This window comes from Salvelinus sp. IW2-2015, unplaced genomic scaffold (genome assembly GCF_002910315.2).
Source record: "Salvelinus sp. IW2-2015 unplaced genomic scaffold, ASM291031v2 Un_scaffold356, whole genome shotgun sequence".
Lineage (NCBI taxonomy): Eukaryota > Metazoa > Chordata > Actinopteri > Salmoniformes > Salmonidae > Salvelinus > Salvelinus sp. IW2-2015.
Genome location: NW_019942547.1, coordinates 411,658 through 435,143, shown reverse-complemented (window position 1 = coordinate 435,143; position 23,486 = coordinate 411,658). Strand labels below are relative to the sequence as shown.

Sequence of the window (23,486 nt, the reverse complement as noted above, 5' to 3'; positions counted from 1 at the left end):
CTTGAGGTAGTCACCTCATACAAGTACTTAGGAGTATGGCTAGACAGTACACTGTCCTTCTCTCAGCACATATCCAAGCTGCAGGCTAAAGTTAAATCTAGCCTTGGTTTCCTCTATTGTAATCACTCCTCTTTCACCCCAGCGGCACAACTAACCCTGATTCAGATGACCATCCTACCCATGCTAGATTACGGAGACATAATTTATAGATGGGCAGGAAAGGGTGCTCTCGAGCGGCTAGATGTTCTTTACCTTTCGGCCATCAGATTTGCCACCAATGCTCCTTATAGGGCACATCACTGCACTCTATACTCTTCTGTAAACTGTCTATCTCTGCATACCTGTCGCAAGACCCACTGGTTGATGCTTATTTATAAAACCCTCTTAGGCCTCATTCCCTCCTATCTGAGATACCTACTGTAGGTCTCATCCGCCACATACAACACCCATTCTGTCAGTCACATTCTGTTAAAGGTTCCCAAAGCACACACATCCCTGGGTCGCTCGTCTTTTCAGTTCGCTGCAGCTAGCGACTGGAACAAGCTGCAACAAACACTCAAACTGAACAGCTTTATCTCCATCTCTTCGTTCAAAGACTCAATCATGGACACTCTTACTGACAGTTGTGGCTGCTTTGCGTGATGTATTGTTGTCTCTACCTTCTTGCCCTTTGCTGTTGTCTGTGCTCAATAATGTTTGTACAATGTTTTGTGCTGCTACCATGTTTTGTGCTGCTACCATGTTTTGTGCTGCTACCATGCTGTGTTGTCATGTGTTGCTGCCTTGCTATGTTGTCTTAGGTCTCTCTTTATGTAGTGTTGTCATATATATATATWTTTTTTTATCCCATCCTCGCAGGAGGTCTTTTGCCTTTTGGTAGGCCGTCACTGTAAATAAGAATTTGTTCTAACTGACTTGCCTAGTTAAATAAAAGTTAAATATAATAACATTGATCCGGCTTTGTAGTACACTTCTCAGGTTGTATCATTGTACCATTCCAACCCGTCCCTCAAACCTGGTAAAATAAGGGTTAAAAATAATAAGAATTTCAAACACCTGAGGGGGGAAACAAATCTTAATCAGACGTGGCGGCTTCCTGACTATACTATAATATTTGCACAAAGGAAGGCCAAGGACTCAGGCTTTAAGCCTAAGCAAACAAGGACCAATCGAAAGACACCCTGCAGATGGCAGAGCTGGCAAAAAGCCACAAGTACATCTTGKAGAAGATGGGAAAGAACTGATGTTTTGACATTGTTCTTTTATGAGTAAGATTTATTATAACCTTAGTAATAATGTTAGGGACCGATTACAATCAAAAATTTGACACATCGAATCATCAATGATCACATTGAATCATGATGCGGGCGCTGTATGTGAATTGTAAAAGAATATATGTAAGCGTACAATTTTTTTTWATCAACAATCTGATGTATTGTACTGTTATGCTTTAGCTTGTGCTAGTTAGCACCATAAGTCCCTCGATTGGTGTTTAAAATGGTGTAAAATACAAGAACTAATAAAGAATCCAAACAAGGCACAAATGAATCACTTTCTTTGACATAATTGAGATTACAGGAGTAATTTCTTTATCTATACCAGGCAGGTTCCAGAACTAAGATGCTGATTTAATGCATTTTAAACGTCGCATGCAGAACACCCATACGAATATTATAGCTTTACCATACGCATAAATATGAGCCCAAGCCCCTCCCAAAAAAACAGAATATTATATTATACAGCAGAACAACATTAAAAAAAAGTCCATAGATTTAAGATGGCTTTTGAACATACAGTGCATTCGGAAAGTATTCAGACCCCTTGACTTTTTCCACATTTTGTAACGTTACAGCCTTATTCTAAAATTAAGTCCTTTTTTCCCTTCATCAATCTATACACACTACCCCATAATGACAAAGCAAAAACAGGTTTTTAGAAAGTTTAGCAAATCTATAAAATGACATTTACGTAAGTATTCAGACCCTTTACTCAGTACTTTCTTGAAGCACTTTTGGCAGCAAAACAGACTCGAGCCTTCTTGGATATGACGCTACAAGCTTGGCACACCTATATTTGGGGAGTTTTTCCCATTCTGCTCTGCAGATCCTCTCAAGCTCTGTCAGGTTGGTTGGGGAGCGTCGCTGCACAACTATTTCCAGCTCTCTCCAGAGATGTTTGATCAGGTTCAAGTCTGGGCTCTGGCTGGGCCACTCAAGGACATTGAGACTTGTTCCGAAGCCACTCCTGCGTTGTCTTGGCTGTGTGTTTAGGGTCATTGTCCTGTTGGAAAGTGAACCTTCACCCCAGTCTGAGGACCTGAGCGCTCTGGTGCAGGTTTTCATCAAGGATCTCTCTGTACTTTGCTGCGTTCATCTTTCCCTCGGTCCTGACTAGTCTCTCCCAGTCCATGCCACGAAAACCATCCCCACAGCATGATGCTGCCACCACATTGCTTCACCGTAGGGATCGTGCCAGGTTTCCTTCAGATGTGACGCTTGGCATTCAGGTCAAAGAGTTCAGTCTTGGTTTCATCAGACCAGATAATCTTGTTTCTCATGGTCTGAGTGTCCTTTAGTGCCTTTTGGCAAACTCCAAGCGGGCTGTCATGTGCCTTTTACTGAGGAGTGGCTTCCGTCTGGCCACTCTACCAGAATACCTGATTGGTGGAGTACTGCAGAGATGGTTGTCCTTCTGGAAGGTTCCATCTCCACAGAGGGGCTCTGTCAGTGACCATTGGGTTCTTGGTCACCTCCCTGACCAAGGCCCTTCTACCCTGATTGCTCAATTTGGCCACACCTGAGCTCAATTTCAAGTCTCCTGTAGGTTTTTACTCCAACCCCAGTTGTGGAACCTGATTCAGCCCTGAGCTACACCTATTTAGTCAAGTGACGTTTTGGAAGTGCCAGTGCAGGGTGTAGTTATTTCAACTCAGATATTGGCATGGAAGGAACATGCCAATAGGAATAGTAGAGTTAGGATTAACGGGTTCTGTCGCAACATGAGGTGAAATCTAGCCTATTTCTGAAGTATCATGACGTTGTGTAAGAAAAAAGTATCCATAATCATTCTGGTGCTAGCTACAACTAACCTAGTCATTTCCTTTGCGATTGTAGCCTATTTTGTGAATTGTTTCTGACACAGGATAGGCCTAGATGTTTCATTTTTCTCAACAAGCTGACATGTTTCTTGTTGGCTGGATCCATTTGGTTGTATCAATCCACACCCAGTGTGTCAATAGCCCATGCTGAATTAAGTTATATGTCATGCCTGGAACCCAACTGTTATTATGAAGTATCTGTCTAGYCCAGTGGTTAGAGCGTTGGCCAATTAACCGAAAACCCMGAGCTGACAAGGTAAAAATCTGTCGTTCTGCCCCTGAACAACGCAGTTAACACACTGTTCCTAGGCCGTCGTTGTAAATAAGAATTTGTTCTTAACTGACTTTGCCTAGTTATAATTATTAGCCTAAGTATTTGTGACTGACTGTAATTAGGCCTATGCTGTTCTTGGAACTAGGCTAGTAAACATATGTTAGTACTACTAGCCTGGGGCGACAGACCACGTGGTACAATAACCAGCTATCTCGCTAGAAGTGGACTATGGCTTAAAATAGTGGAGTCCAGGCTAGGTTGGTAGTACCTTTTAGTTTTGTTTGCTCTCTTTCTTCTGCACTGTTTTTTAGAGGGGAAGCCTGCACAGTAAGGTAATACTTTTGTCATTCTATTTGGCCTACTGCTTTATTGGGGGCGGGGGAGAATAGGTATGGAAAGGGGGATACCTAGTCAGTTGTACAACTGAATGCATTCAACTGAAATGTGTCTTCCGCATTTAACCCAACCCCTCTGGGATTAGTTATTTTTTTTTGCTTGGTTATAGAAAGCAGCACAGTATTTGTTTTAAACATTTTTTTATAAGCCTAGTAGTATTCCCGGCAGCATTATTGCTTCAAGCATCTGAGATGGAGATTATGGCATCATCAAATTCCTGTAAAATATTCATTACAAGGCCGGACCTATTTTGTGTTACTTAATTGGCCAATTCTTTTTTTTTTTTGCATGAGAAAATTAGGCGTGTGTGTACGTGCATGTGTAGATGCGCAGGCTACGTTCCAACTTCCTGTTCCATGATGGGGAACATTCCTGGCTTTGGCAGATGTCAGTTCACACCCAGTAAGTGTTTACGACCTAGGCGTATCTACAGTAGTAGTAATGGGGTGGGGGATAGCATTAGCTAGCGATAGTCGGCTGTGCCTGTGTCAACTCCAGTATTCATCCTATAGCTTGTTCTCTCATCTTTTTCAATAGTGAGTCAGCATGTTTTTAGTTTCTTTTTTTTCGTGACTGATCAAAACAATGGTTCTCATGCTCTCTGAAGCAGACGTAGTGCGCAATATGTCCCCAGATAGCACACGTATGTCTGCCCAACGTAGGCACGATGTATACAGGATACATTGGGAAGATGCCAATTAGCAAACGCTGTATAAACGGCAAGACTTAGATGTATTTAGAATGCCTACATTTTACAGTTCTACATTGTTTTATACATCGACATTCTGTTCTGATGTCTCGTTGACATCTTCTCCAAACTACGTAGATAGATAGATACATACGTCGGCCAAAGGTACGCGCGTTATCTGGGTTTGGAACATGAAATCGCAATACAATCTCAGTATCAAATAAAATGCATATGATTTCCTGAGATTAGCAATGCATATGGTATCGTCACCTAAGTGTCGCGATAATGTAATAAAACAGCAGGGAGCAGGTCTCGAACCCTCGACCTTCTAGCCCGAAGTCCRGCGCGGTATCGACTGTGCCGCAAAAGCATGCTCGAGTGGCAGAGTCGATGTCCGCGCTTATAAACCCAGGGTCRTTACACTACTCCCTCCTTTCAAAGAGCGCGTCCTCGCGCTAGCTTGCGACTCAACGTCTTATAGGAACGCGCTCACTGGCCAAGCACACGCACTGTCGTGGATGCAAGGTCCGATCCAACTTCTGACACCAATGTAATGAAACAGGCAGGGAGCAGGTCTCGAACCCTCGACCTTCTAGTCCGAAGTCCAGCGCGCTATCGACTGTGCCCCAAAAGCATGCTCGAGTGGCAGAGTCGATATCCGCGGTTATAAACCCAGGGTCGTTACAATAATATCTATTGTGAGGTCCCTGTGAATTCCGTGCCTAGCATATAATATGTTCAGTCCTCCACCCACCTCGCATTTGTCTCATCTAGGTGGTATGTAGACAGGGCAAGAATATCTACAACATGACTTAATTATTCATTTTGGTGTAACTAGGCTAGGGCTGGCGATATGTCGAATTAATTTGTTTTTGCGTAATATTCCAAATGATTGTATCGCAAGAATCAAGTTGTTTTATGAGCGTTTATGTCCGCCTGTTCTCGTGTTGTTTTTGGTTCCTTCGCCCCTTCTGTGCTGTGTGCAATAACTGTAGGCTGTGAACATTTACATTCACACACACCAAGCACCGCAACCATTTCACTCATTCCTCTCTGACGAGATTTCCACTCGCTTTTTGCATCTAAGGTTTAGTCCAACGGAATTTGTCATATGGACACCGAAACACATTGAAACATTATTTTACTGTAATACAGAAGTTAGCCTTTCTAACGATACCCGTTTTATGTATGAACTACTCAAATTGGGCGCAGAGCAGACACTACTAAAAMGGAAGTATTAATGAACATTTATTCTGGAAAATGAATGCTCAGTTTGTGGCACGTGGGCATTGCGGTTCGCTAGAAAGCATTTTAGCCAAAGACCGTTATACTAGCTGTCTAATCMGTTTTTATAAATGTGCAATAAGCATAAAACACAATTATATAAGGRATTGGAAACTTGTTCTCTCAAGGTAGTCCACTTGACTTCAAGATGTGAACAAAGTAGACAGGCTAGCATGCTGTTCAAACAGTTGGACAGAAGGGTGTGTTCATAACATTCCAACTGTTCTACCTTGTTGTTAGCTAGCAAATAGATCCAAGTTGGCTAGACTTTAAATATAAAGATTAGCTGGCTACTCACTAGAACGTGGGCTTGTGCTTGCGAGATTGTTTGTGACTTGTGTTAATTTTCTATAATGCCTGCTACAAGAAGTTMGTTATTATTAGTGAATGCGCGTTATGCAGGGTTCTGGTTAAATTTGTAACGAAAATGACATTTTCGTAGACATACTTGAAAGTCAGATCAGTGATTATTGCAAAAAAAACAGTTAAACTATATTGAATAAATTATTGTATCTTATGGTCGTGGAAGGCTTATATTTAGGCTAGGTATAACCCTGAATTCATTAGATTATTGCTGACTATATGAAATGCAGTGTATTTGACCTTTTTAATTGTACAACAAAGCTTATTGTGAATCACCCATAGATTGGTCCATATTGCCCAGCGCTAAGCTAGGTCTACCATCTTCAAAGGATGGCTGACCAAGTGATATCTACTACAACTATTGTGACTGCCACTCMAATGAACTGGGAAGGCAGACAAAATGACTCCAAACAAAAGAAAAACAGGTTTGACTCCATCAATGAAAAGCTTCAAGAATGTAGAAATGTTCTAGAAATGTTTTATTCTGTATAATTTTTTACATTTGGTTTGATAGTGCATCTAAGGTTAGAGTGTTGTCAAGAAACCCTTTGGTCTATAATTCACTGCTGATGTGTTGATACTGACATAWTTATTGATTAGGAAGGGGGAAATGATGGTCATTGATTCCCAGACCTATGGTTGTCACTGTACCAGTATCGCAATACCACAAATCATGATACTTGATTTTCCACGACAACAAAGAACATGACTGAACTCTATTGTCCTTTAAAAACCTGCTTTTTAAAAATATTGTGTGACGAGCCTTTAGCTTGGGTGTGACTCTGGGTGACAACAGAAAGCTGGGTTTGCAACATTAGGGGGGGGGAAAGACTTCGCTTCATTATCAATATATGGTTATTGGCCTCATTTCTTATTAAGCAATGATTTATCTGGGTTGTTGAGATCATAGTCAGTCTGTAATATATTGGGCCCTGGCTGTAAGAGGCTTCGATGCAGGAAGCTTCAACCGTTCCCTCTCACCCAGCAGCCAATCAGGGCTATCTTGAGTCAGATGAGGGAAGGCCCCTCCCCCTCCTCCCCTCTTTACTCTCTCTCGACAGGCCGCTGCTGCTTTGTCGGCTAGGAGGAAGACCAGCTAGCCTTTTGCAGTGAGCCTTTCAAATGATCCGAAGGGAAGGGAAGAGACCAAAGAAAGGAGGAGAGAAGGATAGAGAGAGGGGGAACTCTGAAAGAGAGAGGGAGAGGAGTGGATCGCGGAGCGGACTGACCATGCATTCAAGGCCTATAGGCAGAAACCCTCATGTGAGTCAAGGAGGCTTTTATCCTCATTTTTTCCTCCTCGCATGTTGCTGCTCCCCTTATCGCTCAGAGTAGGAAGCAGCCCCGGTCTTGTGACACTTCAGTGGAAACAAGAGCAGTGTGTGTCAGAGGGAGGGTGGATTCTGGCTCGAAGGCTACGTTTAGACAGGCAGACAAATTCAGATAATTTTTTCTTTTGACCAATCACATCAGCTTTTTTCACATCCAATCTTTTTCAGCGCTGATCTTTTTGGTCAAAAGACCAATTAGTGAAAAGAAGATCAGAATTGGGCTGCCTTTGTAAACGCACCCTAAGAACCAACCCAGTGCGGGGAGGAAAATGCCTGGCTATCATGTTAGCGTTTCAGTGAGACATCCGGCGTAGTCTACAGGCTGTGTGTGTGTGTCAGGGAGAGAGATGCAGAGAAGGGATGTGCTGGTTGGATGTTGTGATGAATACATTGGCTGTCTGTCTGAATGCATGGAATGCCCATTGTTTCTCTTCTTGTTGTTCAACAAACCAAAGGATAAAGATTTAATTTCATGTTGCAGTTGAATGGGATTTTTTTGTTCTTCTTGTATGGCTGTGCTCAAACTGTACTGTGGGTAGTTGGCCAGTTATTTGAAAAATGCGAAGGTTTCTCTTCTGGTTGATAGTGTAGCCTAATCATTTTTAATACTACTTATGACTTTGAGATGATGTGAATGTGACATGTTCAGTTGAGGCACCGTGTCTTTCATCACTCCACATGTCATTGAATAAAATGGGTTTGTTTCCAAGAGGACATACTACAATGTTCGGTTGTAGGCTAATACATTGATGAGGCCAACTGATGGTCATCAGAGCTTTTAACTCCTTATGTCAAGAATGTCACAACATTTGGGTCACTAGCTATATCTTTTTATGAAAGTTAGAGTGGTTCACGGGCTATACCTTGATGTCCCAGGTTTATTGGGAAAAGGTCAGCTAGGCGTCTTCAGTATTTGTAGTCGTTTGGATGCTGTGAAGGTGCCTGAATGTAGGCCCACTGTCTTGCTCTGTACTACATTCGTTTTTTTTGTTTTTTTTTACTGGGTGTCAAAACTATGCTGTGGTGAGCAGCCTTGATTTAGCCTGTCCTAGATTTAAAATATAATTTTCAGCGGAGAAGTCTTTAATCTGGGTCTGGGAAACCAAACTTTAAAAAATCTCAGTTTGCGTTGAGTGACTTATTATCACCGTCAATCATCTGCTCCGAAGTTGAAGCCTCAAAGAGGATTTCTTAAGGATAATGCCTGGCACGGTCCCATTTTTAAACCACCTCCAGGAACGCCCAGGCTGAGTTACTTGTTGACGCTTCTGTCAATATTAGCCTGTAGTTAGTAGTACACCATAACTTCTACAGTTGTGTTCTTTTGGCTGCAGTTGTTTTTAGGAGTCTGTTTGCCTGGGTGTTGGTACAGCTGCATTTGTACACTGCCGCTCTGCTGCTGGTCAATTATTACTTCACAGCTTGTCTCAGTTCTATTGAAGGGGTGAAGGGATGGAATAAGAATATGTACATATAAATATATGGATGGGCATTGACCGAGCGGCATAGATAGATGGTATAAAATACAGTATGTACATATGAGATGAGTAATGCAAGATATGTAAACATTATTAAAGTGACTAGTGATCCATTTATTAAAGTGGCCAATGATTTCAAGTCTATGTAGGCAGCAGCCTCACTGTGTTAGTGATGGCTGTTTTAACAGTCTGGTGGCCTTGAGAGAGAAGCTATTTTTCAGTCTCTCGGTCCCAGCTTTGATGCACCTGTACTGACCTTGTCTCCTGGATGGTAGTGGGGTGAACAGGCAGTGGCTCGGGTGGTTGTTGTCCTTGATCTTTTTGGCCTTCCTGTGACATTGGGTGCTGTAGGTGTCCTGGAGAGCAGGTAGGTTGACCTTGGTGATGCGTTGTGCAGACCGCACCACCCTCTGGAGATCCCGGCGGTTATGGACGGTGCAGTTGCCGTACCAGGCGGTGGTACAGCCCGACAGGATGCTCTTAATTGTGCATCTGTAGAAGTTTGTGAGGGTCTTAGGGGCCAAGCCAAATGTCTTCAGCCTCCTGAGGTTGATGAGGCACTGTGGCGCCGCCTTCACCACACTGTCTGTGCGGGTGGACCATTTCAGTTTGTCTGTGATGTGTACGCCGAGGAACTTAACTTTCCACTTTCTCCACTGCTGTCCCGTYGATGTGGATAGTGGGGTGCTCCCTCTGCTGTTTCCTGAAGTCAACAATCGTTTTGTTGACGTTGATCTTATCAGGGGTTAGCCTATACTGTGTAAATATTATCCTATGATCTATCTTGACGTGGTATCAGTTCTGACTCGTTTTAAAAATTATTTTTGGTTCTGTTGAATTTGATTTTAGACTTTGGCTCGATCTTACAGCGTAGCCTAGAGTAGGCTATATCAATACTTTTCTTCATTGATATTTACACCACTGAAGTACATTCATAATATGTTCACTGCAGAAACATTCTGTAATAGTAGAAGAAAAAAATTGTCTAAGGCTGGCTTACAGAGGATGAGATGTTTAAGTACACTTTCTCAAAGCTTTACTTCTTTGTGAATATCATTTTATACTTGGTTTTGTGTCATGTGCCTTAAAATAAGTAATCAAATGAAACATATCACAACAGTTTGAGTGTAGAGTTTCAATAAACCAGTTGACCATATCTGGCTAAGCTTCCAGGTAACCAACTTAACCATTTACATCAGTGTTAACATGAGACCACAGATACAAGTAGCTTGTTAGCGGCTGGAGTGTACAGTAGGGCCTTCTCTCTCGACCTTGGGAGGAGACTCTCCTTAACTTAGACTTAATGGATTCACACACCGATTGAATTAGTTTCAGAAACCACCTGCAGGATGGCCCCATATTGTATGATGATAAAGTATTTTGTTTTTCAAAGGCCTGTCCATTTTTGAGCTTACAAACAAAACACACAGAAGCATGTTTATATACAGTGCCTTCGGAAAGTATTCAGACCCCTTGACTTTTCCCACATTTTGTTACGTTACAGCCTTATTCTAAAATTGATTAAATTGTTTGTTTTCCTCATCAATCTACACACAATAACCCTTTCCTTAGATCCTGACTAGTCTCTCAGTCCCTGCCTCTGAAAAACATCCCCACAGCATGATGCTGCCACCACCATTCTTTACTGTAGGGATGGTGCCAGGTTTCCTCCAGACGTGACGCTTGGCATTCAGGCCAAAGATTTCAATCTTGGTTTCATCAGACCATCAAACATTTTGAATGCTTAGCAGGACAGGAAAAGGGTCAAATACACGCACTTAATATAAGGAATTTGAAGTTATTTATACTTTTACTTTTGATACTGAAGTATATTTTTTAACCAAGTACTTTTAGACTTTTACTCAAGTAGAATTTTACTGGGTGACTTTTACTTGAATGATTTTCTATGAACGTATCTTTACTTTTACTCAAGCATGACAATTGGGTACTTTTTCCACCACTGGTTGATAATGACAAATCATTGTGGTCGATTTGCTATATGTCTATTGCTTTTGCAAATCCCTATGACCCCCGCCTCTCTCTAACCCTTTATTACATTCAATGGCAGCGGAGGCACTGAACTCTGACCTATTACTTTTCCGATCCCTTCACTTGTGCGCCTTCAACATCATAGCTGTGATTGGTTGTCGTAGGTAGCATCCAATGAGTGTGGAGATAATTGTCAGACTTGCCCTTCCATATCAGAACCGGTGTCTGTCCATGAGGACAAGGCTAGTATTTGTCGGTGATCAAATACTTATGTCATGCAATAAAATGCTAATTAATTACTTAAAAATCATACAATGTGATTTTCTGGAATTTTGTTTTAAATTCCGTCTCTCACAGTTGAAGTACCTATGATACAAAATTACAGACCTCTACATGCTTTGTAAGTAGGAAAACCTGCAAAATCGGCAGTGTATCAAATACTTGTTCTCCCCACTGTATATATACACTACCGTTCAAAAGTTTGGGGTCACTTAGAAATATCCTTGTTTTTGAAAGAAAAGCAAATTTTTTGGTCCATTAAAATAACATCAAATTGATAAAAAAATGTGTAGACATTGTTAATGTTGTAAATTACTATTGTAGCTGGAAACTGAATCTTAATTTTTTTTTGCAAAAAATTTAAATGGAATATCTACATGGGCGTACAGAGGCCCATTATCAGCAACCATCACTCCTGTGTTCCAATTGCACGTTGTGTTAGCTAATCCAAGTTTATCATTTTAAAAGGCTAATTGATCATTAGAAAACCCTTTTGTATTATGTTAGCACAGCTGAAAACTGTTGTTCTGATTTTATTTTTTTATTTTATTTATTTCTTTATCCCCTTTTCTCCCCAATTTTCGTGGTATCCAATCGCTAGTCATCACTATCTTGTCTCATCGCTACAACTCCCGTACGGGCTCGGGAGAGACGAAGGTCGAAAGCCATGCGTCCTCCGAAGCACAACCCAACCAAGCCGCACTGCTTCTTAACACAGCGCGCCTCCAACCCGGAAGCCAGCCGCACCAATGTGTCGGAGGAAACACCGTGCACCCGCCCCCCTCGGTTAGCGCGCACTGCACCCGGCCCGCCACAGGAGTCGCTGGAGCGCGATGAGACAAGGATATCCCTACCGGCCAAACCCTCCCTAACCCGGACGACGCTAGGCCAATTGTGCGTCGCCCCACGGACCTCCCGGTCGCGGCCGGCTGCGACAGAGCCTGGGCGCGAACCCAGAGCTAGCACTGCGATGCAGTGCTCTAGACCACTGCGCCACCCGGGAAGCCCACTGTTGTTCTGATTTAAAGAAGCAATAAAACCTTCTTTAGACTAGTTGAGTATCTGGAGCATCAAAATTTGTGGGTTCGATTACAGGCTCAAAATGGCCAGAAACAAAGAACTTTCTTCCGAAACTCGTCAGTCTATTCTTGTTCTGAGAAATGAAGGCTATTCCATGTGACAAATTGCCAAGAAACTGAAGATCTCGCACAACGCTGTGTACTACTCCCTTCACAGAACATGATGAGGAGCATCGGGCCACAGGCCACTCCTATAAACCTCACTGTTTTCATCACAGCTTCCTTTGACTGACATTCCAGCGTCTCAACTCTGAACACCATCTCTCTCTCTTTCTGCTCACCAGGAACTGTACTATCTGAGAATGCAGAGGACGAGAGAGAAGACTGACAAGATGGAGGAGAGCAAAGCCACAAGGAAGCTGCGGGTGTGTGTGGCGACGTGTAACCGGGCAGACTACTCCAAGCTGGCACCTATCATGTTTGGGATCAAGGCCAAGCCGGATGAGTTTGAGCTGGAGGTGGTGGTGCTGGGATCACATCTCATTGATGATTATGGGTGAGTTTGAGCTGAAGGTGGGTGTGCTGGAACTAGTTTTTCCTGATCCACTGAAATCATGACTATTTGACAATGTTTTTACAATGACGGTCATTGTTTATTTGCACTATAAGGAAGAAGTGTTAATTGAGTCATCATGTCTCAAGTTTTTTCTGATTGCTTGCCCTGACCAGGAAAAACTCCTGTCCTTAATGAGGACCACAATGGAAATAAGTCTGAATTTGTGTTTTTATCTGTGACGATATTTTGTTTATTGTTCATTTCACTTAGTTGAAGCCACCTCATGTATTTTTTATTTGTCTAATAGGATGTATTCATTCATGAATGAAATTATTGGTTTGACCACCTTGTCCTCCTTTAGCAACACGTTCCGGATGATCGAGCAGGATGACTTTGACATCGGCTCCAAGCTGCACACCATCGTGCGTGGGGAGGACGAGGCAGCCATGGTGGAGTCAGTGGGTCTGGCGCTGGTCAAGCTGCCAGATGTCCTCCACCGTCTCCGTCCCGACGTTCTGGTCGTCCACGGCGACCGCTTCGACGCCCTCGCCCTGGCAACTGCTGCCGCTCTGATGAACATTCGCATCCTGCACCTGGAGGGAGGAGAGGTGAGGGGATGGAGGAAGTGATGTCATATATCTGAAGGTTTTTTGAGGAAGTAAGGTATATCTGTGTTGGGAGCTGAATATAACTAGATTAAAATATTGGTTGCTCCCTCCACTTGTAGTTACCTGGTATTTGATATAGGATGTTTTTTAAATGTCGTTTTGTGTATTTTAGTTACTATTTACCGTGTAATTGCCATTTAACAATGTAATTACTGAGTTAATACCTGCTTATTACCATAAAAAATAACGAGGTCACCAAAAATACACAGAAGTCCTGGAAACCAAAGAAGGCAACATAACAGAGATAATGATGGTCTTGGTTCAATAAAAACGACTATTTGTTCCCTAAGAGCAATGGCAGTGCTTCAAACACTCAACGAACCGCCACAGAGACAATACAGACTTCTTATCCTGATGTCTGATCCTTCCTCTTTTCCCATTCCCAAGGTGAGCGGCACCATCGACGACTCGATCCGTCACGCCATCTCCAAGCTGGCCCACTACCACGCCTGCTGCACCCGCACCGCCGAACAGCACCTCATCGCCATGTGTGAGGACCACACTCGCATCCTGTTGGCGGGCTGCCCCTCCTACGACAAGCTGCTGGCCGCCCATCACCGCGACGACTACATGGACATCATCAGGAACTGGCTCGGTACGTATTGTAGTAACTATCCTTAACCCCTAAATCAGTGTGGTTCAAACTTTTTCAGCGGGGGAACGCAGTTCAATGCAGTATACCAGACTAATAGCCAGGTTCCAGGGCCCAGAGTTTTTCCTGGTCAGACAGTTTGGTTGCATGACACTGGTTGTAATTCCCTAAGACGGCTACAGTTTCTGCACAGCACCAGCTTTGAACTCCTATTTGAATATGCAGCAGATCTCTTAGTACTGACCTTGATGGCCTAGTCGGCTACAGTTACCTGGACTGAGGACAGTGATGGCGTTTTTGTTTTAGGTTTCATGGCCTGCCTTTACATCACCAAGGTGACAAAGTCGCAGTGTCTTTGTCATATAGTTATATCTGACACTGGCTGGTATTACACCCAACATCAACCCACTATAAACAGCATGTGAAAAGTCTGTCAGCATCCCAACAACTTGTCTTCTCGAGATACAGGTAACGCACCCTAATGTGGTGTGTGAGTAGGCGGTGCCCTGGAATGCGTACAAGCGACCTGATTGGTTGGAATGAGGGGAGGCTTCAGTAAAGGGTGATTGACAGGGCTGCAGTCCAATCAGGTTGAAAGGGCCAGCCTTTTATCACCAACTTTAAGACAGTGGTATAGTGCATAGTACCTTCAGTGTGGAAAGATGTGGGAAACGTGTTATCATAAGAATATTGTTAAATCAGTTCATAGATTTATGGGGCTTTTAGCTAGTCCCTTCAGAGCAGAAAGAACAGTGGCAGCGGTAGACTGTTGACTTCCCCCTGTTCAGAAAGTACTAGAATGCTGAGAATGTTCTAAATGTCATCCACAGGAGACAATGTGAAGGAGCACGACTACATCGTGGCCCTGCAGCACCCGGTCACCACCGACATCAAGAACTCCGTCAAGATCTACGAGCTGATGTTGGACGCCCTCATCTCCTTCAACAAGAAAACACTCGTCCTCTTCCCCAACATAGACGCAGGTCAGTGGTGGATTCTCAATTTTTYGTCGCCCTTTCCTCATTTCGCTCCTGTTTGCGCCGTCGTATTGCGCAACCCCACACGCACATCGTGGAGCTGGAGCTACAGTGTCAACCCTCCCTTGGTCAATAGTGTGAGAAGGCTGCTCTGTTGAAGGGATCTGCTTATCTAGTTCAGCTGCATGTCTTTTTTCTTTAGATCTAATACATGTTCCCGCCTCTGTAATTGGCTAGAAACAAGCATGACATGTTTTGGGTTTCATCTTACACGCAAGTGTCTCATCTAATGCCAACATAATGTGCAGTAAATGCCTAAGGCAATTTAGTGTCTAGGGCTGAATCCTTCAGTCTGTCTCATGGTTAGGGCTAGGACTGGTTTGAAGGGCGTAGAACGTCCCCAGAAAGGATTAGAAACCAAGTGTACAGTACTTCAAATCCAACGAAACACTACGGCAAAACAAGAAATGGCTGCAGTTGATTCAGTTGAATGTCCAAGTGTAGACTGTGTAGGAGTCGGTTAAATTAGACATCCCACAGTCTTCTCCGTTCCGTCTTGTAACTCCTGGCGTCCCGTCTCCGTGACGACCCCCAACAGGAAGTAAGGAGATGGTGCGCGTGATGAGGAAGAAGGGCGTGGAGCAGCACCCTAACTTCCGGGCGGTGAAGCACGTGCCCTTCGAGCAGTTCATCCAGCTGGTGTGTCACGCTGGGGCCATGATCGGCAACAGCAGCTGTGGCGTCAGAGAGGCAGGGGCCTTCGGGACCCCCGTCATCAACCTGGGGTCCAGGCAGACTGGGAGAGAGACTGGTAGGGGGGTCTACTAATGTTCATGACCTTTTAGTCCAAAATGGCACCCTATTCCCTATATAGTGCTCAAATATGGGCCCTGGTCAAAAGTAGTGCACTAAATGGAGAAATTGTGTGCCATTTTGGAGGCAAGCGTGGCCTCCATTTGGAGCAGGCTAGGGGGCCTACTTGTGGTTACCAGTGTTACTTTTCATTGTATATTTCCTGGTATAGTTCTTCGTTGTAATTTGCCAGTACAGTATGAGTGTATGGTGATTGCTTTGTTGTCCTTCTTCAAGTCGTCCCATTATGAATGCTTATAGGATGTTGAGCTGTATTTTCTATTTCCAGGTGAAAACGTCCTCCATGTCCGAGACGCAGACACTCAGAATAAGATCTACCATGCCCTGGAGCTGCAGTTCGGGAAGAGATACCCCTGGTAAGCATCATCGCGTAACCTCTAGAAAAAGGGCTTATTACAAGTTGCAACAGGGAGACACCATCCAGCCCAGAAACAGAGAAAATGTCTAACTGACCTCTTGGAGACGGGGCCTTTCTATCCTAATCAGACAGCACCAAATGTTCTGTAAACACCAGCCCGAGAGGCTTGTAGGAAGACAAAACAAAAGGCAGTGAATTTTTCAGCTGGTACAGAATCACAGTGTTCACAGGATGTCATCAGTACAATACAACAGTGAATAATCAGCGTGTCCTCGGTCCTTGTACTTCCAGTCTGGCGTCAATCATTATCAACAGATAGGAGAATAATCCATAACATTCCGTATCAAGTCTAGTGACCATCAACCTGCACCTTGAGTGTCACAAACGGAACACTGGAAAGTGTGTGTTACAGAAACTCAGAATCACTCTGAACTGAACTTAAAGGTGAACTGCCGCTTAGAACCAACTTATTTGGTTTTAAACGGCCCATGTGGCATCGATACGAGTCAGAAACATTCATTCTAGTGTCAAAGTTGACTACAAACTGTAAATAAGATCATTTTGGTCAAAGTCCAAAACGGAGTTTGTCATGACATACTGGTGAGTTGGGGATGGATTACGATCGTGCCCAGTGCCCACTAACAGAAAAGAAAGGACAGTGCTGATTGTACTCCATCTGCTGCGCACACTCCATCCAATCATAGCAGCCAGAACATCCAGACTGAGACCGACCTGCCCATTACTCAGCACCTCAGACTTGTTTACATAAGAGAACATGTCGCCAATGTTATGCTGAAATAACCCTTGGCCCTAAACCCTTTATGGAGTGGCCACTTGCTGATGTGTTTGATAGTGTCAATCACTCGAGTCTGACACTTACTTGGCCAAAATGATCATTGAGACGATCAGAGTGCACTTGTCTCTCAACTGGAACTTGTCAGTGTTCCTAAACCCATTCGTAAGCATAGTGTCCCCCCAAAACCTGTTTTGTAACATCATTCCCTATTAAACACTGTCAGACAGATACACTGTGGTAATGATGAGGAAGTTGTAAAAAGCAAAACTGCGCCGAAGCGCACACTTTGCACCTCGCCAGTGACTTGATGAGCTGATTGTGGCCTGGCTGCTCAATGTGCCTGATGGCTACTATTTCCCAGCGTCATTGACGAACACAGAGTTGGAACTTAGCTAGCTAGCAAGTGATTTAGTGATGAAGGCCACTGATAAACAGCGTGTAGCTTGTGCTTTATTTACGATAGTTTGACAGCTTGCAGATAAGGAAGTTGTAGACATGTTACTGTTCCCAGAAATCAGTCCTGAGTGCGTAGCCACTCAACAGACTGTCTGCGGTGTACTGACTAGTTTATCATGCACATTTTGTCAACTTGAGAAATACTGCACCAAACACCTTCGCTAGATCTAGAATTGCGCGACTAAAACTTTCTCKGCAAAAACTTCTACATTTAATTACAGATGTCTTGATTACGGATTAATTCTGACCATTTTAATATTTTGAGGAAGTGGCTTTGTTGTTGCTACGGTGACTCAGGAGGGACAAGCAACCGTACCTGCCACGGTACAATTAAGCAATAAGGCCCGACGGGGGTGTGGAAATAGCCAATATACCAAATATATCACAACTAAAGGCTGTTCTCATGCACGACGCAACGCGTAGTGCCTGGATACAGACCTTAGCCATGGCATATTGGCCATATTAGGTGCCTTATTGCTATTATAAACTGGTTACCAATGTAACTAGAGCATAAAAAAGTTTTTCCATACCCATGGAATATGGTCTGATATACCACGGCTGTCAGCCAATCAGCATTCGGGGCTCGAACCACTCAGTTTATAACATGCGAACATACCACACCCCCAAGACAACTCTCATTCGGCTTCAGTCATAGCCGCTAGCAATTCTTAATGAGAAATCTTCAAAACGAGGCCAAATCAGTGCAGTCACCTTTTAAGTCATCTTAAATTTCCCCATTTCAATGAGAACTTATACCTTAAAAAAAAATATATATATATATATTTGCGGCAGAATTGGCTCTTTTAGTGTTTCTTAAACCTTTAAACCTGACTTGGCTTGTTAAATGAAGATCTAAAATCTCCCTTCTCCTGTTTCAGCTCTAAGATATATAGGGATGGGGATATATATACAATACCATTCAAAAGTTTGAGTTCACTTAGAAATGTCTAGAAGTCCAGCATCCCGGCGTTGCCTCTTCACTGTTGACGCTGAGACTGGGGTTTTGCTGGTACTATTTAATGAAGCTGCCAGTTGAGGACTTGTGAGGCGTCTGTTTCTCAAACTAGACACTCTAATGTACTTGTCCTTTTGCTCAGTTGTGCACCAGGGCCTCCCACTCCTCTTTTTATTCTGGTTAGAATCAGTTTGCGCTGTTCAGTGAAGGGAGTAGTACACAGCATTGTGTGAGATCATCAGTTTCTTGGCAAATTCTCACATGGAATAGCCTTCTTTTCTCAGAACAATAATAGACTGACAAGTTTCAGAAGAAAGGTCTTCGTTCCTGGTCATTTTGAGCCTGTAATCGGACCCACAAATGCTGATGTTCCAGATACTCAACTAGTCTAAAGAAGGCCAGTTTTATTGCTTCTTTAATCAGAACAACAGTTTTCAGCTGTGCTTACATAATTGCAAAAGCATTTTCTAATGATCAATTAGCCTTTTAAAATGATAAACTTGGATTAGCAAACACAACGTGCCATTGGAACACAGAAGTGATGGTTGCTGATAATGGGCCTCTGTACGCCCATGTAGATATTCCATAWAAAATCTGCCGTYTCCAGTTACAATAGTAATTTACAACATTAACAATGTCTACACTGTATTTGTGATCATTTTGATATTATTTTAATGGACAAAAGATGTGCTTTTCTTTCAAAAACAAGGACATTTCTAAGTGACCCCAAACCTTTGAACGGTAGCATGTATTTATTTATAGTAACCCTCACAACTAACATTTTTCATATAGAACTGAAATCTCACTAAAATTTCCCTCTTCTTCATCCCGTGTGATTTTCCCCTCACCAGCTCGAAGATCTACGGCGACGGAAATGCGGTGCCTCGCATCATGAAGTTCCTGCAGACCATCGACCTTGATGAGCCGCTGCAGAAGACCTTCTGCTTCCCCCCCGTCAAGGAGTGGGACATCTCCCAAGACATCGACCACATCCTGGAGACTCAGAGCGCGCTAGCCGTCGACCTGGGGGGGACCAACCTCCGTGTGGCCATCGTCAGCATGAGGGTACGGTGGTAGTGGTGCGGTCGGGGGGGGGGGTACACTGCATGTTAGATTTATTATTCTTAATTATCTTACCATTATTAGTCGGGATTGGTTAAAAGCATAAATCCTCTTCCTGGTCATACATCAGCAAAATAAACATACAGTACATTTCACTATCCATCTATTCTCTCACTGCCGTGTGCTTCTCAGATTTCTGTCTAAACATCCATGTGGGTTCATCATCCCACTACACCCAACTAGTTCAGGTTTGTAATGGTGATTTGATAGTGTAGAATGCCCATAACCACCAAAGGTCCCTAGAAGTGTACTAAAGAAATGATCGATGGAACTAGAAAAGTTTCAGATAAAAAGATTTACCATACCAAGATGGCATGATGTACAGCGCTGAAATGATTTGCCTTTCAACACGACCAAGAATGAAGTCAATTCTGTTCTATTTTTGTAACGTTGCACTTCTCATGGAAGAAGCCCCRGGCCTGTACCATTTCTAGCCTGATCAAGCCATGAACTGTCCCTCTCCATCTTTGGAGGATGCATGCGCTCGAAGACTTGGCCTCTAKTGGTTGACCTAACCATAGCCAGGCTACTCATGATGCATTGCTTGTTTATTTTTAGCTTTTGAAGCGCTTTCAGATTGTGTGAAGCGCTATAGAAATGTAATTTGTTATTATTTGTCGCGGGCATGTGTATGGTCTAAAACTGCTTTTCGTCAGTGAGTAAGTTGGAGTTGAACACAAATGTCAACAGTGAGAAGTCATATCTTGTGGTTGGATTAGAATGTCAACAGTCAACAGTCAACCGATCATTCTTCAGCCTAACGGAAGTCGTCTGTCTTTAACACATTTTTTATCTTGATTAGGCTCCATTTGATTTATGATTTTACGTGAGTAACACCATGAGCATGTGCTGCTCAGCTGAAAGTGGCTGTGAGGTATAACATTCTTCTGAGACGCTGATATATTTAAAGAAATCGCTGACGTCAGACAAGCACYGWCTTGTCAACCAACACATTGTGTTTTCCTTTCCTTGTGTGGCCTTCCTTATCAAATAATGTACCAACTGTACTTATGGGTTGATTGTGTTGAACAAGTGGATTGATCTGCATGAAATRTCTTTGTGGGCAACAATTTAAAACTTGTTGATTCTCTGTGGCTGAGTTGGTAGAGCAAGACACTTGTATGGTTGTGGGGGAGAGCTCTGCTGGGGCCACCGATAGGATGACTAACTCGCTTCGGATAAAATCGTCTCCTAAATGGCATATACTTTGTTATTTTATATATGGGCAACAATAAAATAAAATGTTATTTAAAGAACATTTTATTTGAAATATTAGTGTATTGGTCAGATTTTTTTTGAATACCTATTTTTGAATTGTAGGGTAAGATAGTGAAGAAGTACACTCAGGCGAACCCCAAAAACTACGAGACGAGGATCGAGCTGATACTGAAGATGTGTGCGGAGGCAGTCTTTGACGCTGTTCATCTCAACTGCCGGATTCTGGGAGTGGGTATGTGGCTTTCTCTCCTTCATGAAATGTCCCTTTTTATGTTTTGAATTGCACTTGAATATGGCAACCTTTTCTTATGCGAATYTGTCAAGAAGCACATAGACTATACCAAATGTTGGGCGGGGCTTGCAATTGAACCATTTCACTGTACTTGTGTCAAATAACTTCACTTTATTCAATGTTTTAAATGCGTAAACGTCACAATCTCTTGCCACAGTTTGTTGTGCTCAGCGACAATAAATTTGCGTCAAAGTCTGTGTAGACCCTAGTTTTCTCACTATATAATCATTTTTTACATTTTAGTAATTTCGCAGACGATCTTATCCAGAGCGACTTAGTTAGTGCATTCATCTTGAGGTAGCTAGATGAGACGACCACATATGACAGTCGTAAGTACATTTTTCCTCAATGAAGAACTTGTTAGTAGCTACTAGGGAAAGACCCCTAGTTTGACAGGATCTGATTCGCTCTCCTCCACCCTCAGGTGTGTCGACTGGGGGCAGGGTGAACCCCCAGGAGGGTGTGATCCTCCACTCYACCAAGCTGATCCAGGAGTGGAGCTCCATYGACATCCGCACCCCCATCTCTGACGCCCTCCACCTGCCCGTCTGGGTCGACAACGACGGCAACTGTGCCGCCCTGGCAGAGAARAAGTTTGGCCACGGCAAAGGAGTRGAGAACTTTGTCACCATCATCACTGGAACAGGTACTATTACCGTTCATTCTGCTGATTCATTTTCTGTTCATTGTGTTTCTATGAAATATGCACGACTGTCATTATAACCTTTTAACTCTAAGTTAGATTATTTGCAAAGGTTAAGAATACATTCCACACCCAGATGAGATGGATAAACAATGACTGTGTGGGTGRATCGCGTGCATAACAGACCAATCGAAACTAGGCAATCAGATGTCAGTCAGTCTACCTTTTTCATTTTGAGTGTATTGAAAAGGTATTGAAAACTGGATTTGTGTCCTGGAACACAGTCCTCCACGTCTACCCACTGTTGAATGAGGGATTGTCTTTGAGGCATTTGCAAACCATTTWGATTTYGTTTTTAYAAAAGTGAGCGACTAAAGGGRAAAAAACTCASCGTAACCATGTTTTGACAATGCTACGGATACTATTATGATCTCTATTTAATTCACTTGAGAACTTTTCCTGAGGACAATGACATTTTTAATCTATGAGGCATTGGAAACGATAGCAACGATGAAAGCACATGTTTTGTATATAATCTCTTAACGCAGTGCTAATGTGTAAATCATAGGTTAATGACAGCTTAATTAAAGCTTAACGTTGCGACACCTGGTTAGTCGATCAATAGGCTATACACGCCAAAAAGCCTTTAATAGCTATTTGTCGGATAATCTATTTCACCGACGACAAAATAATTCACCCATGTCAAACGTGTTTTGTAAGTACAGTTTACAGACACACCTGCGCATAATTGTTCGGGGTTTGAAACGTTTCGACTGTCTGCAAACCGGCATGGTGACATTCTTTCCATGCCTCTGTTCTTTGATATCAGACATAACAATAGTATGATTTTCTATAGTCAAGTTCCACATTCCAAAAGCGGACATTTTTAACTAATGCATATAAAGTATTATAAAAATATTGGTCCGTTTTAATTACTTACACTTAACCAGTCATATCTAGATTTGGGACAATGTGGTTTCTATCTGAACGTTCCGAGAGCGTCACTTTCTCCTCATAGCCGTTGCTAAACTGATAATTGACGCTTCTGTGTTGTGCTGTTTATTTCTGCTAGTTTTCATACCCTAATGAATATGTCCAGTGAAAGCAGATATGCAATTTGTTGACACCACAACAAGTACAGACGTGGAAACGCATGTTAATCAATAGAAACGTTAGTTAAATTCCCCTTTCTGTTTTGCTTGTTTACAGCGGGTCATTTCATATAGGGAATTGTTGGAGGCGCTCTCGTGTTACATCTCCAAAATGTAGAGAATGAAGACGCTAACATGGCAGCCGTTCTAAAACCTGACAGAACTCTCTCTCTCTCTCTCGTATGTGTGTGTGTGTCTCTGGACTTAACCGTTGTGTCATTTCTGAACAGGGGTCGCAACCCAATAAGCATGGCTTCTTTCTGATTTCACGCGATCCGTTCTAAGCAAAGTTCCGTCGCCCTAGTGACGAATGACGTTTTGATCGCTACGTTGCTCTACCGTTGTATTGCTAGCTGAAGTATCTAATTAGTAAAAGTTAAACCTACCCCCCCCCCCCCCCCCCCCCCGGTTTGTCATTGCTAAGGAACGAACATACAATTAGCTATCATCAAGCTGGTGCACAAGATACACCACACGTTTAGTTTTTTTGTGAGTCACAACATAAGGCTTGCTTGTTCATGCCGTAGCTTATATCAAAATGAATATGCGTAGCTAATCAAACAACAGTTGTCACTATAGGGCTGACGGAACCTTGCTAACAAAGGACCCCTAAGAATAAGGTAGTCTGCTG

The 23,486-nt window shown here is 42.9% G+C and overlaps 1 protein-coding gene across 6 annotated transcripts in view; it reads left to right on the top strand.

Moving 5' to 3' along the window:
* The window catches only part of LOC112068287 (bifunctional UDP-N-acetylglucosamine 2-epimerase/N-acetylmannosamine kinase), a 33,478-nt gene that overhangs the window by 6,000 nt on the left and 3,992 nt on the right, over positions 1-23,486 (top strand). For 3 of the 6 annotated variants that reach the window (XM_070438093.1, XM_024135389.2, XM_024135388.2), the window contains exons 2-10: positions 12,543-12,754; positions 13,116-13,362; positions 13,810-14,017; positions 14,845-14,997; positions 15,590-15,802; positions 16,133-16,220; positions 19,281-19,494; positions 20,872-21,001; positions 21,486-21,707. In XM_070438093.1, coding sequence (XP_070294194.1) covers positions 12,543-12,754; positions 13,116-13,362; positions 13,810-14,017; positions 14,845-14,997; positions 15,590-15,802; positions 16,133-16,220; positions 19,281-19,494; positions 20,872-21,001; positions 21,486-21,707 — 1,687 coding nt within the window. Of the gene's footprint in view, positions 1-4,074; positions 4,170-6,384; positions 6,528-7,163; positions 7,366-12,542; positions 12,755-13,115; positions 13,363-13,809; positions 14,018-14,844; positions 14,998-15,589; positions 15,803-16,132; positions 16,221-19,280; positions 19,495-20,871; positions 21,002-21,485; positions 21,708-23,486 lie in introns of those variants that run through there. The other 3 variants (XM_070438092.1, XM_024135387.2, XM_024135390.2) reach the window with 3 other exon arrangements.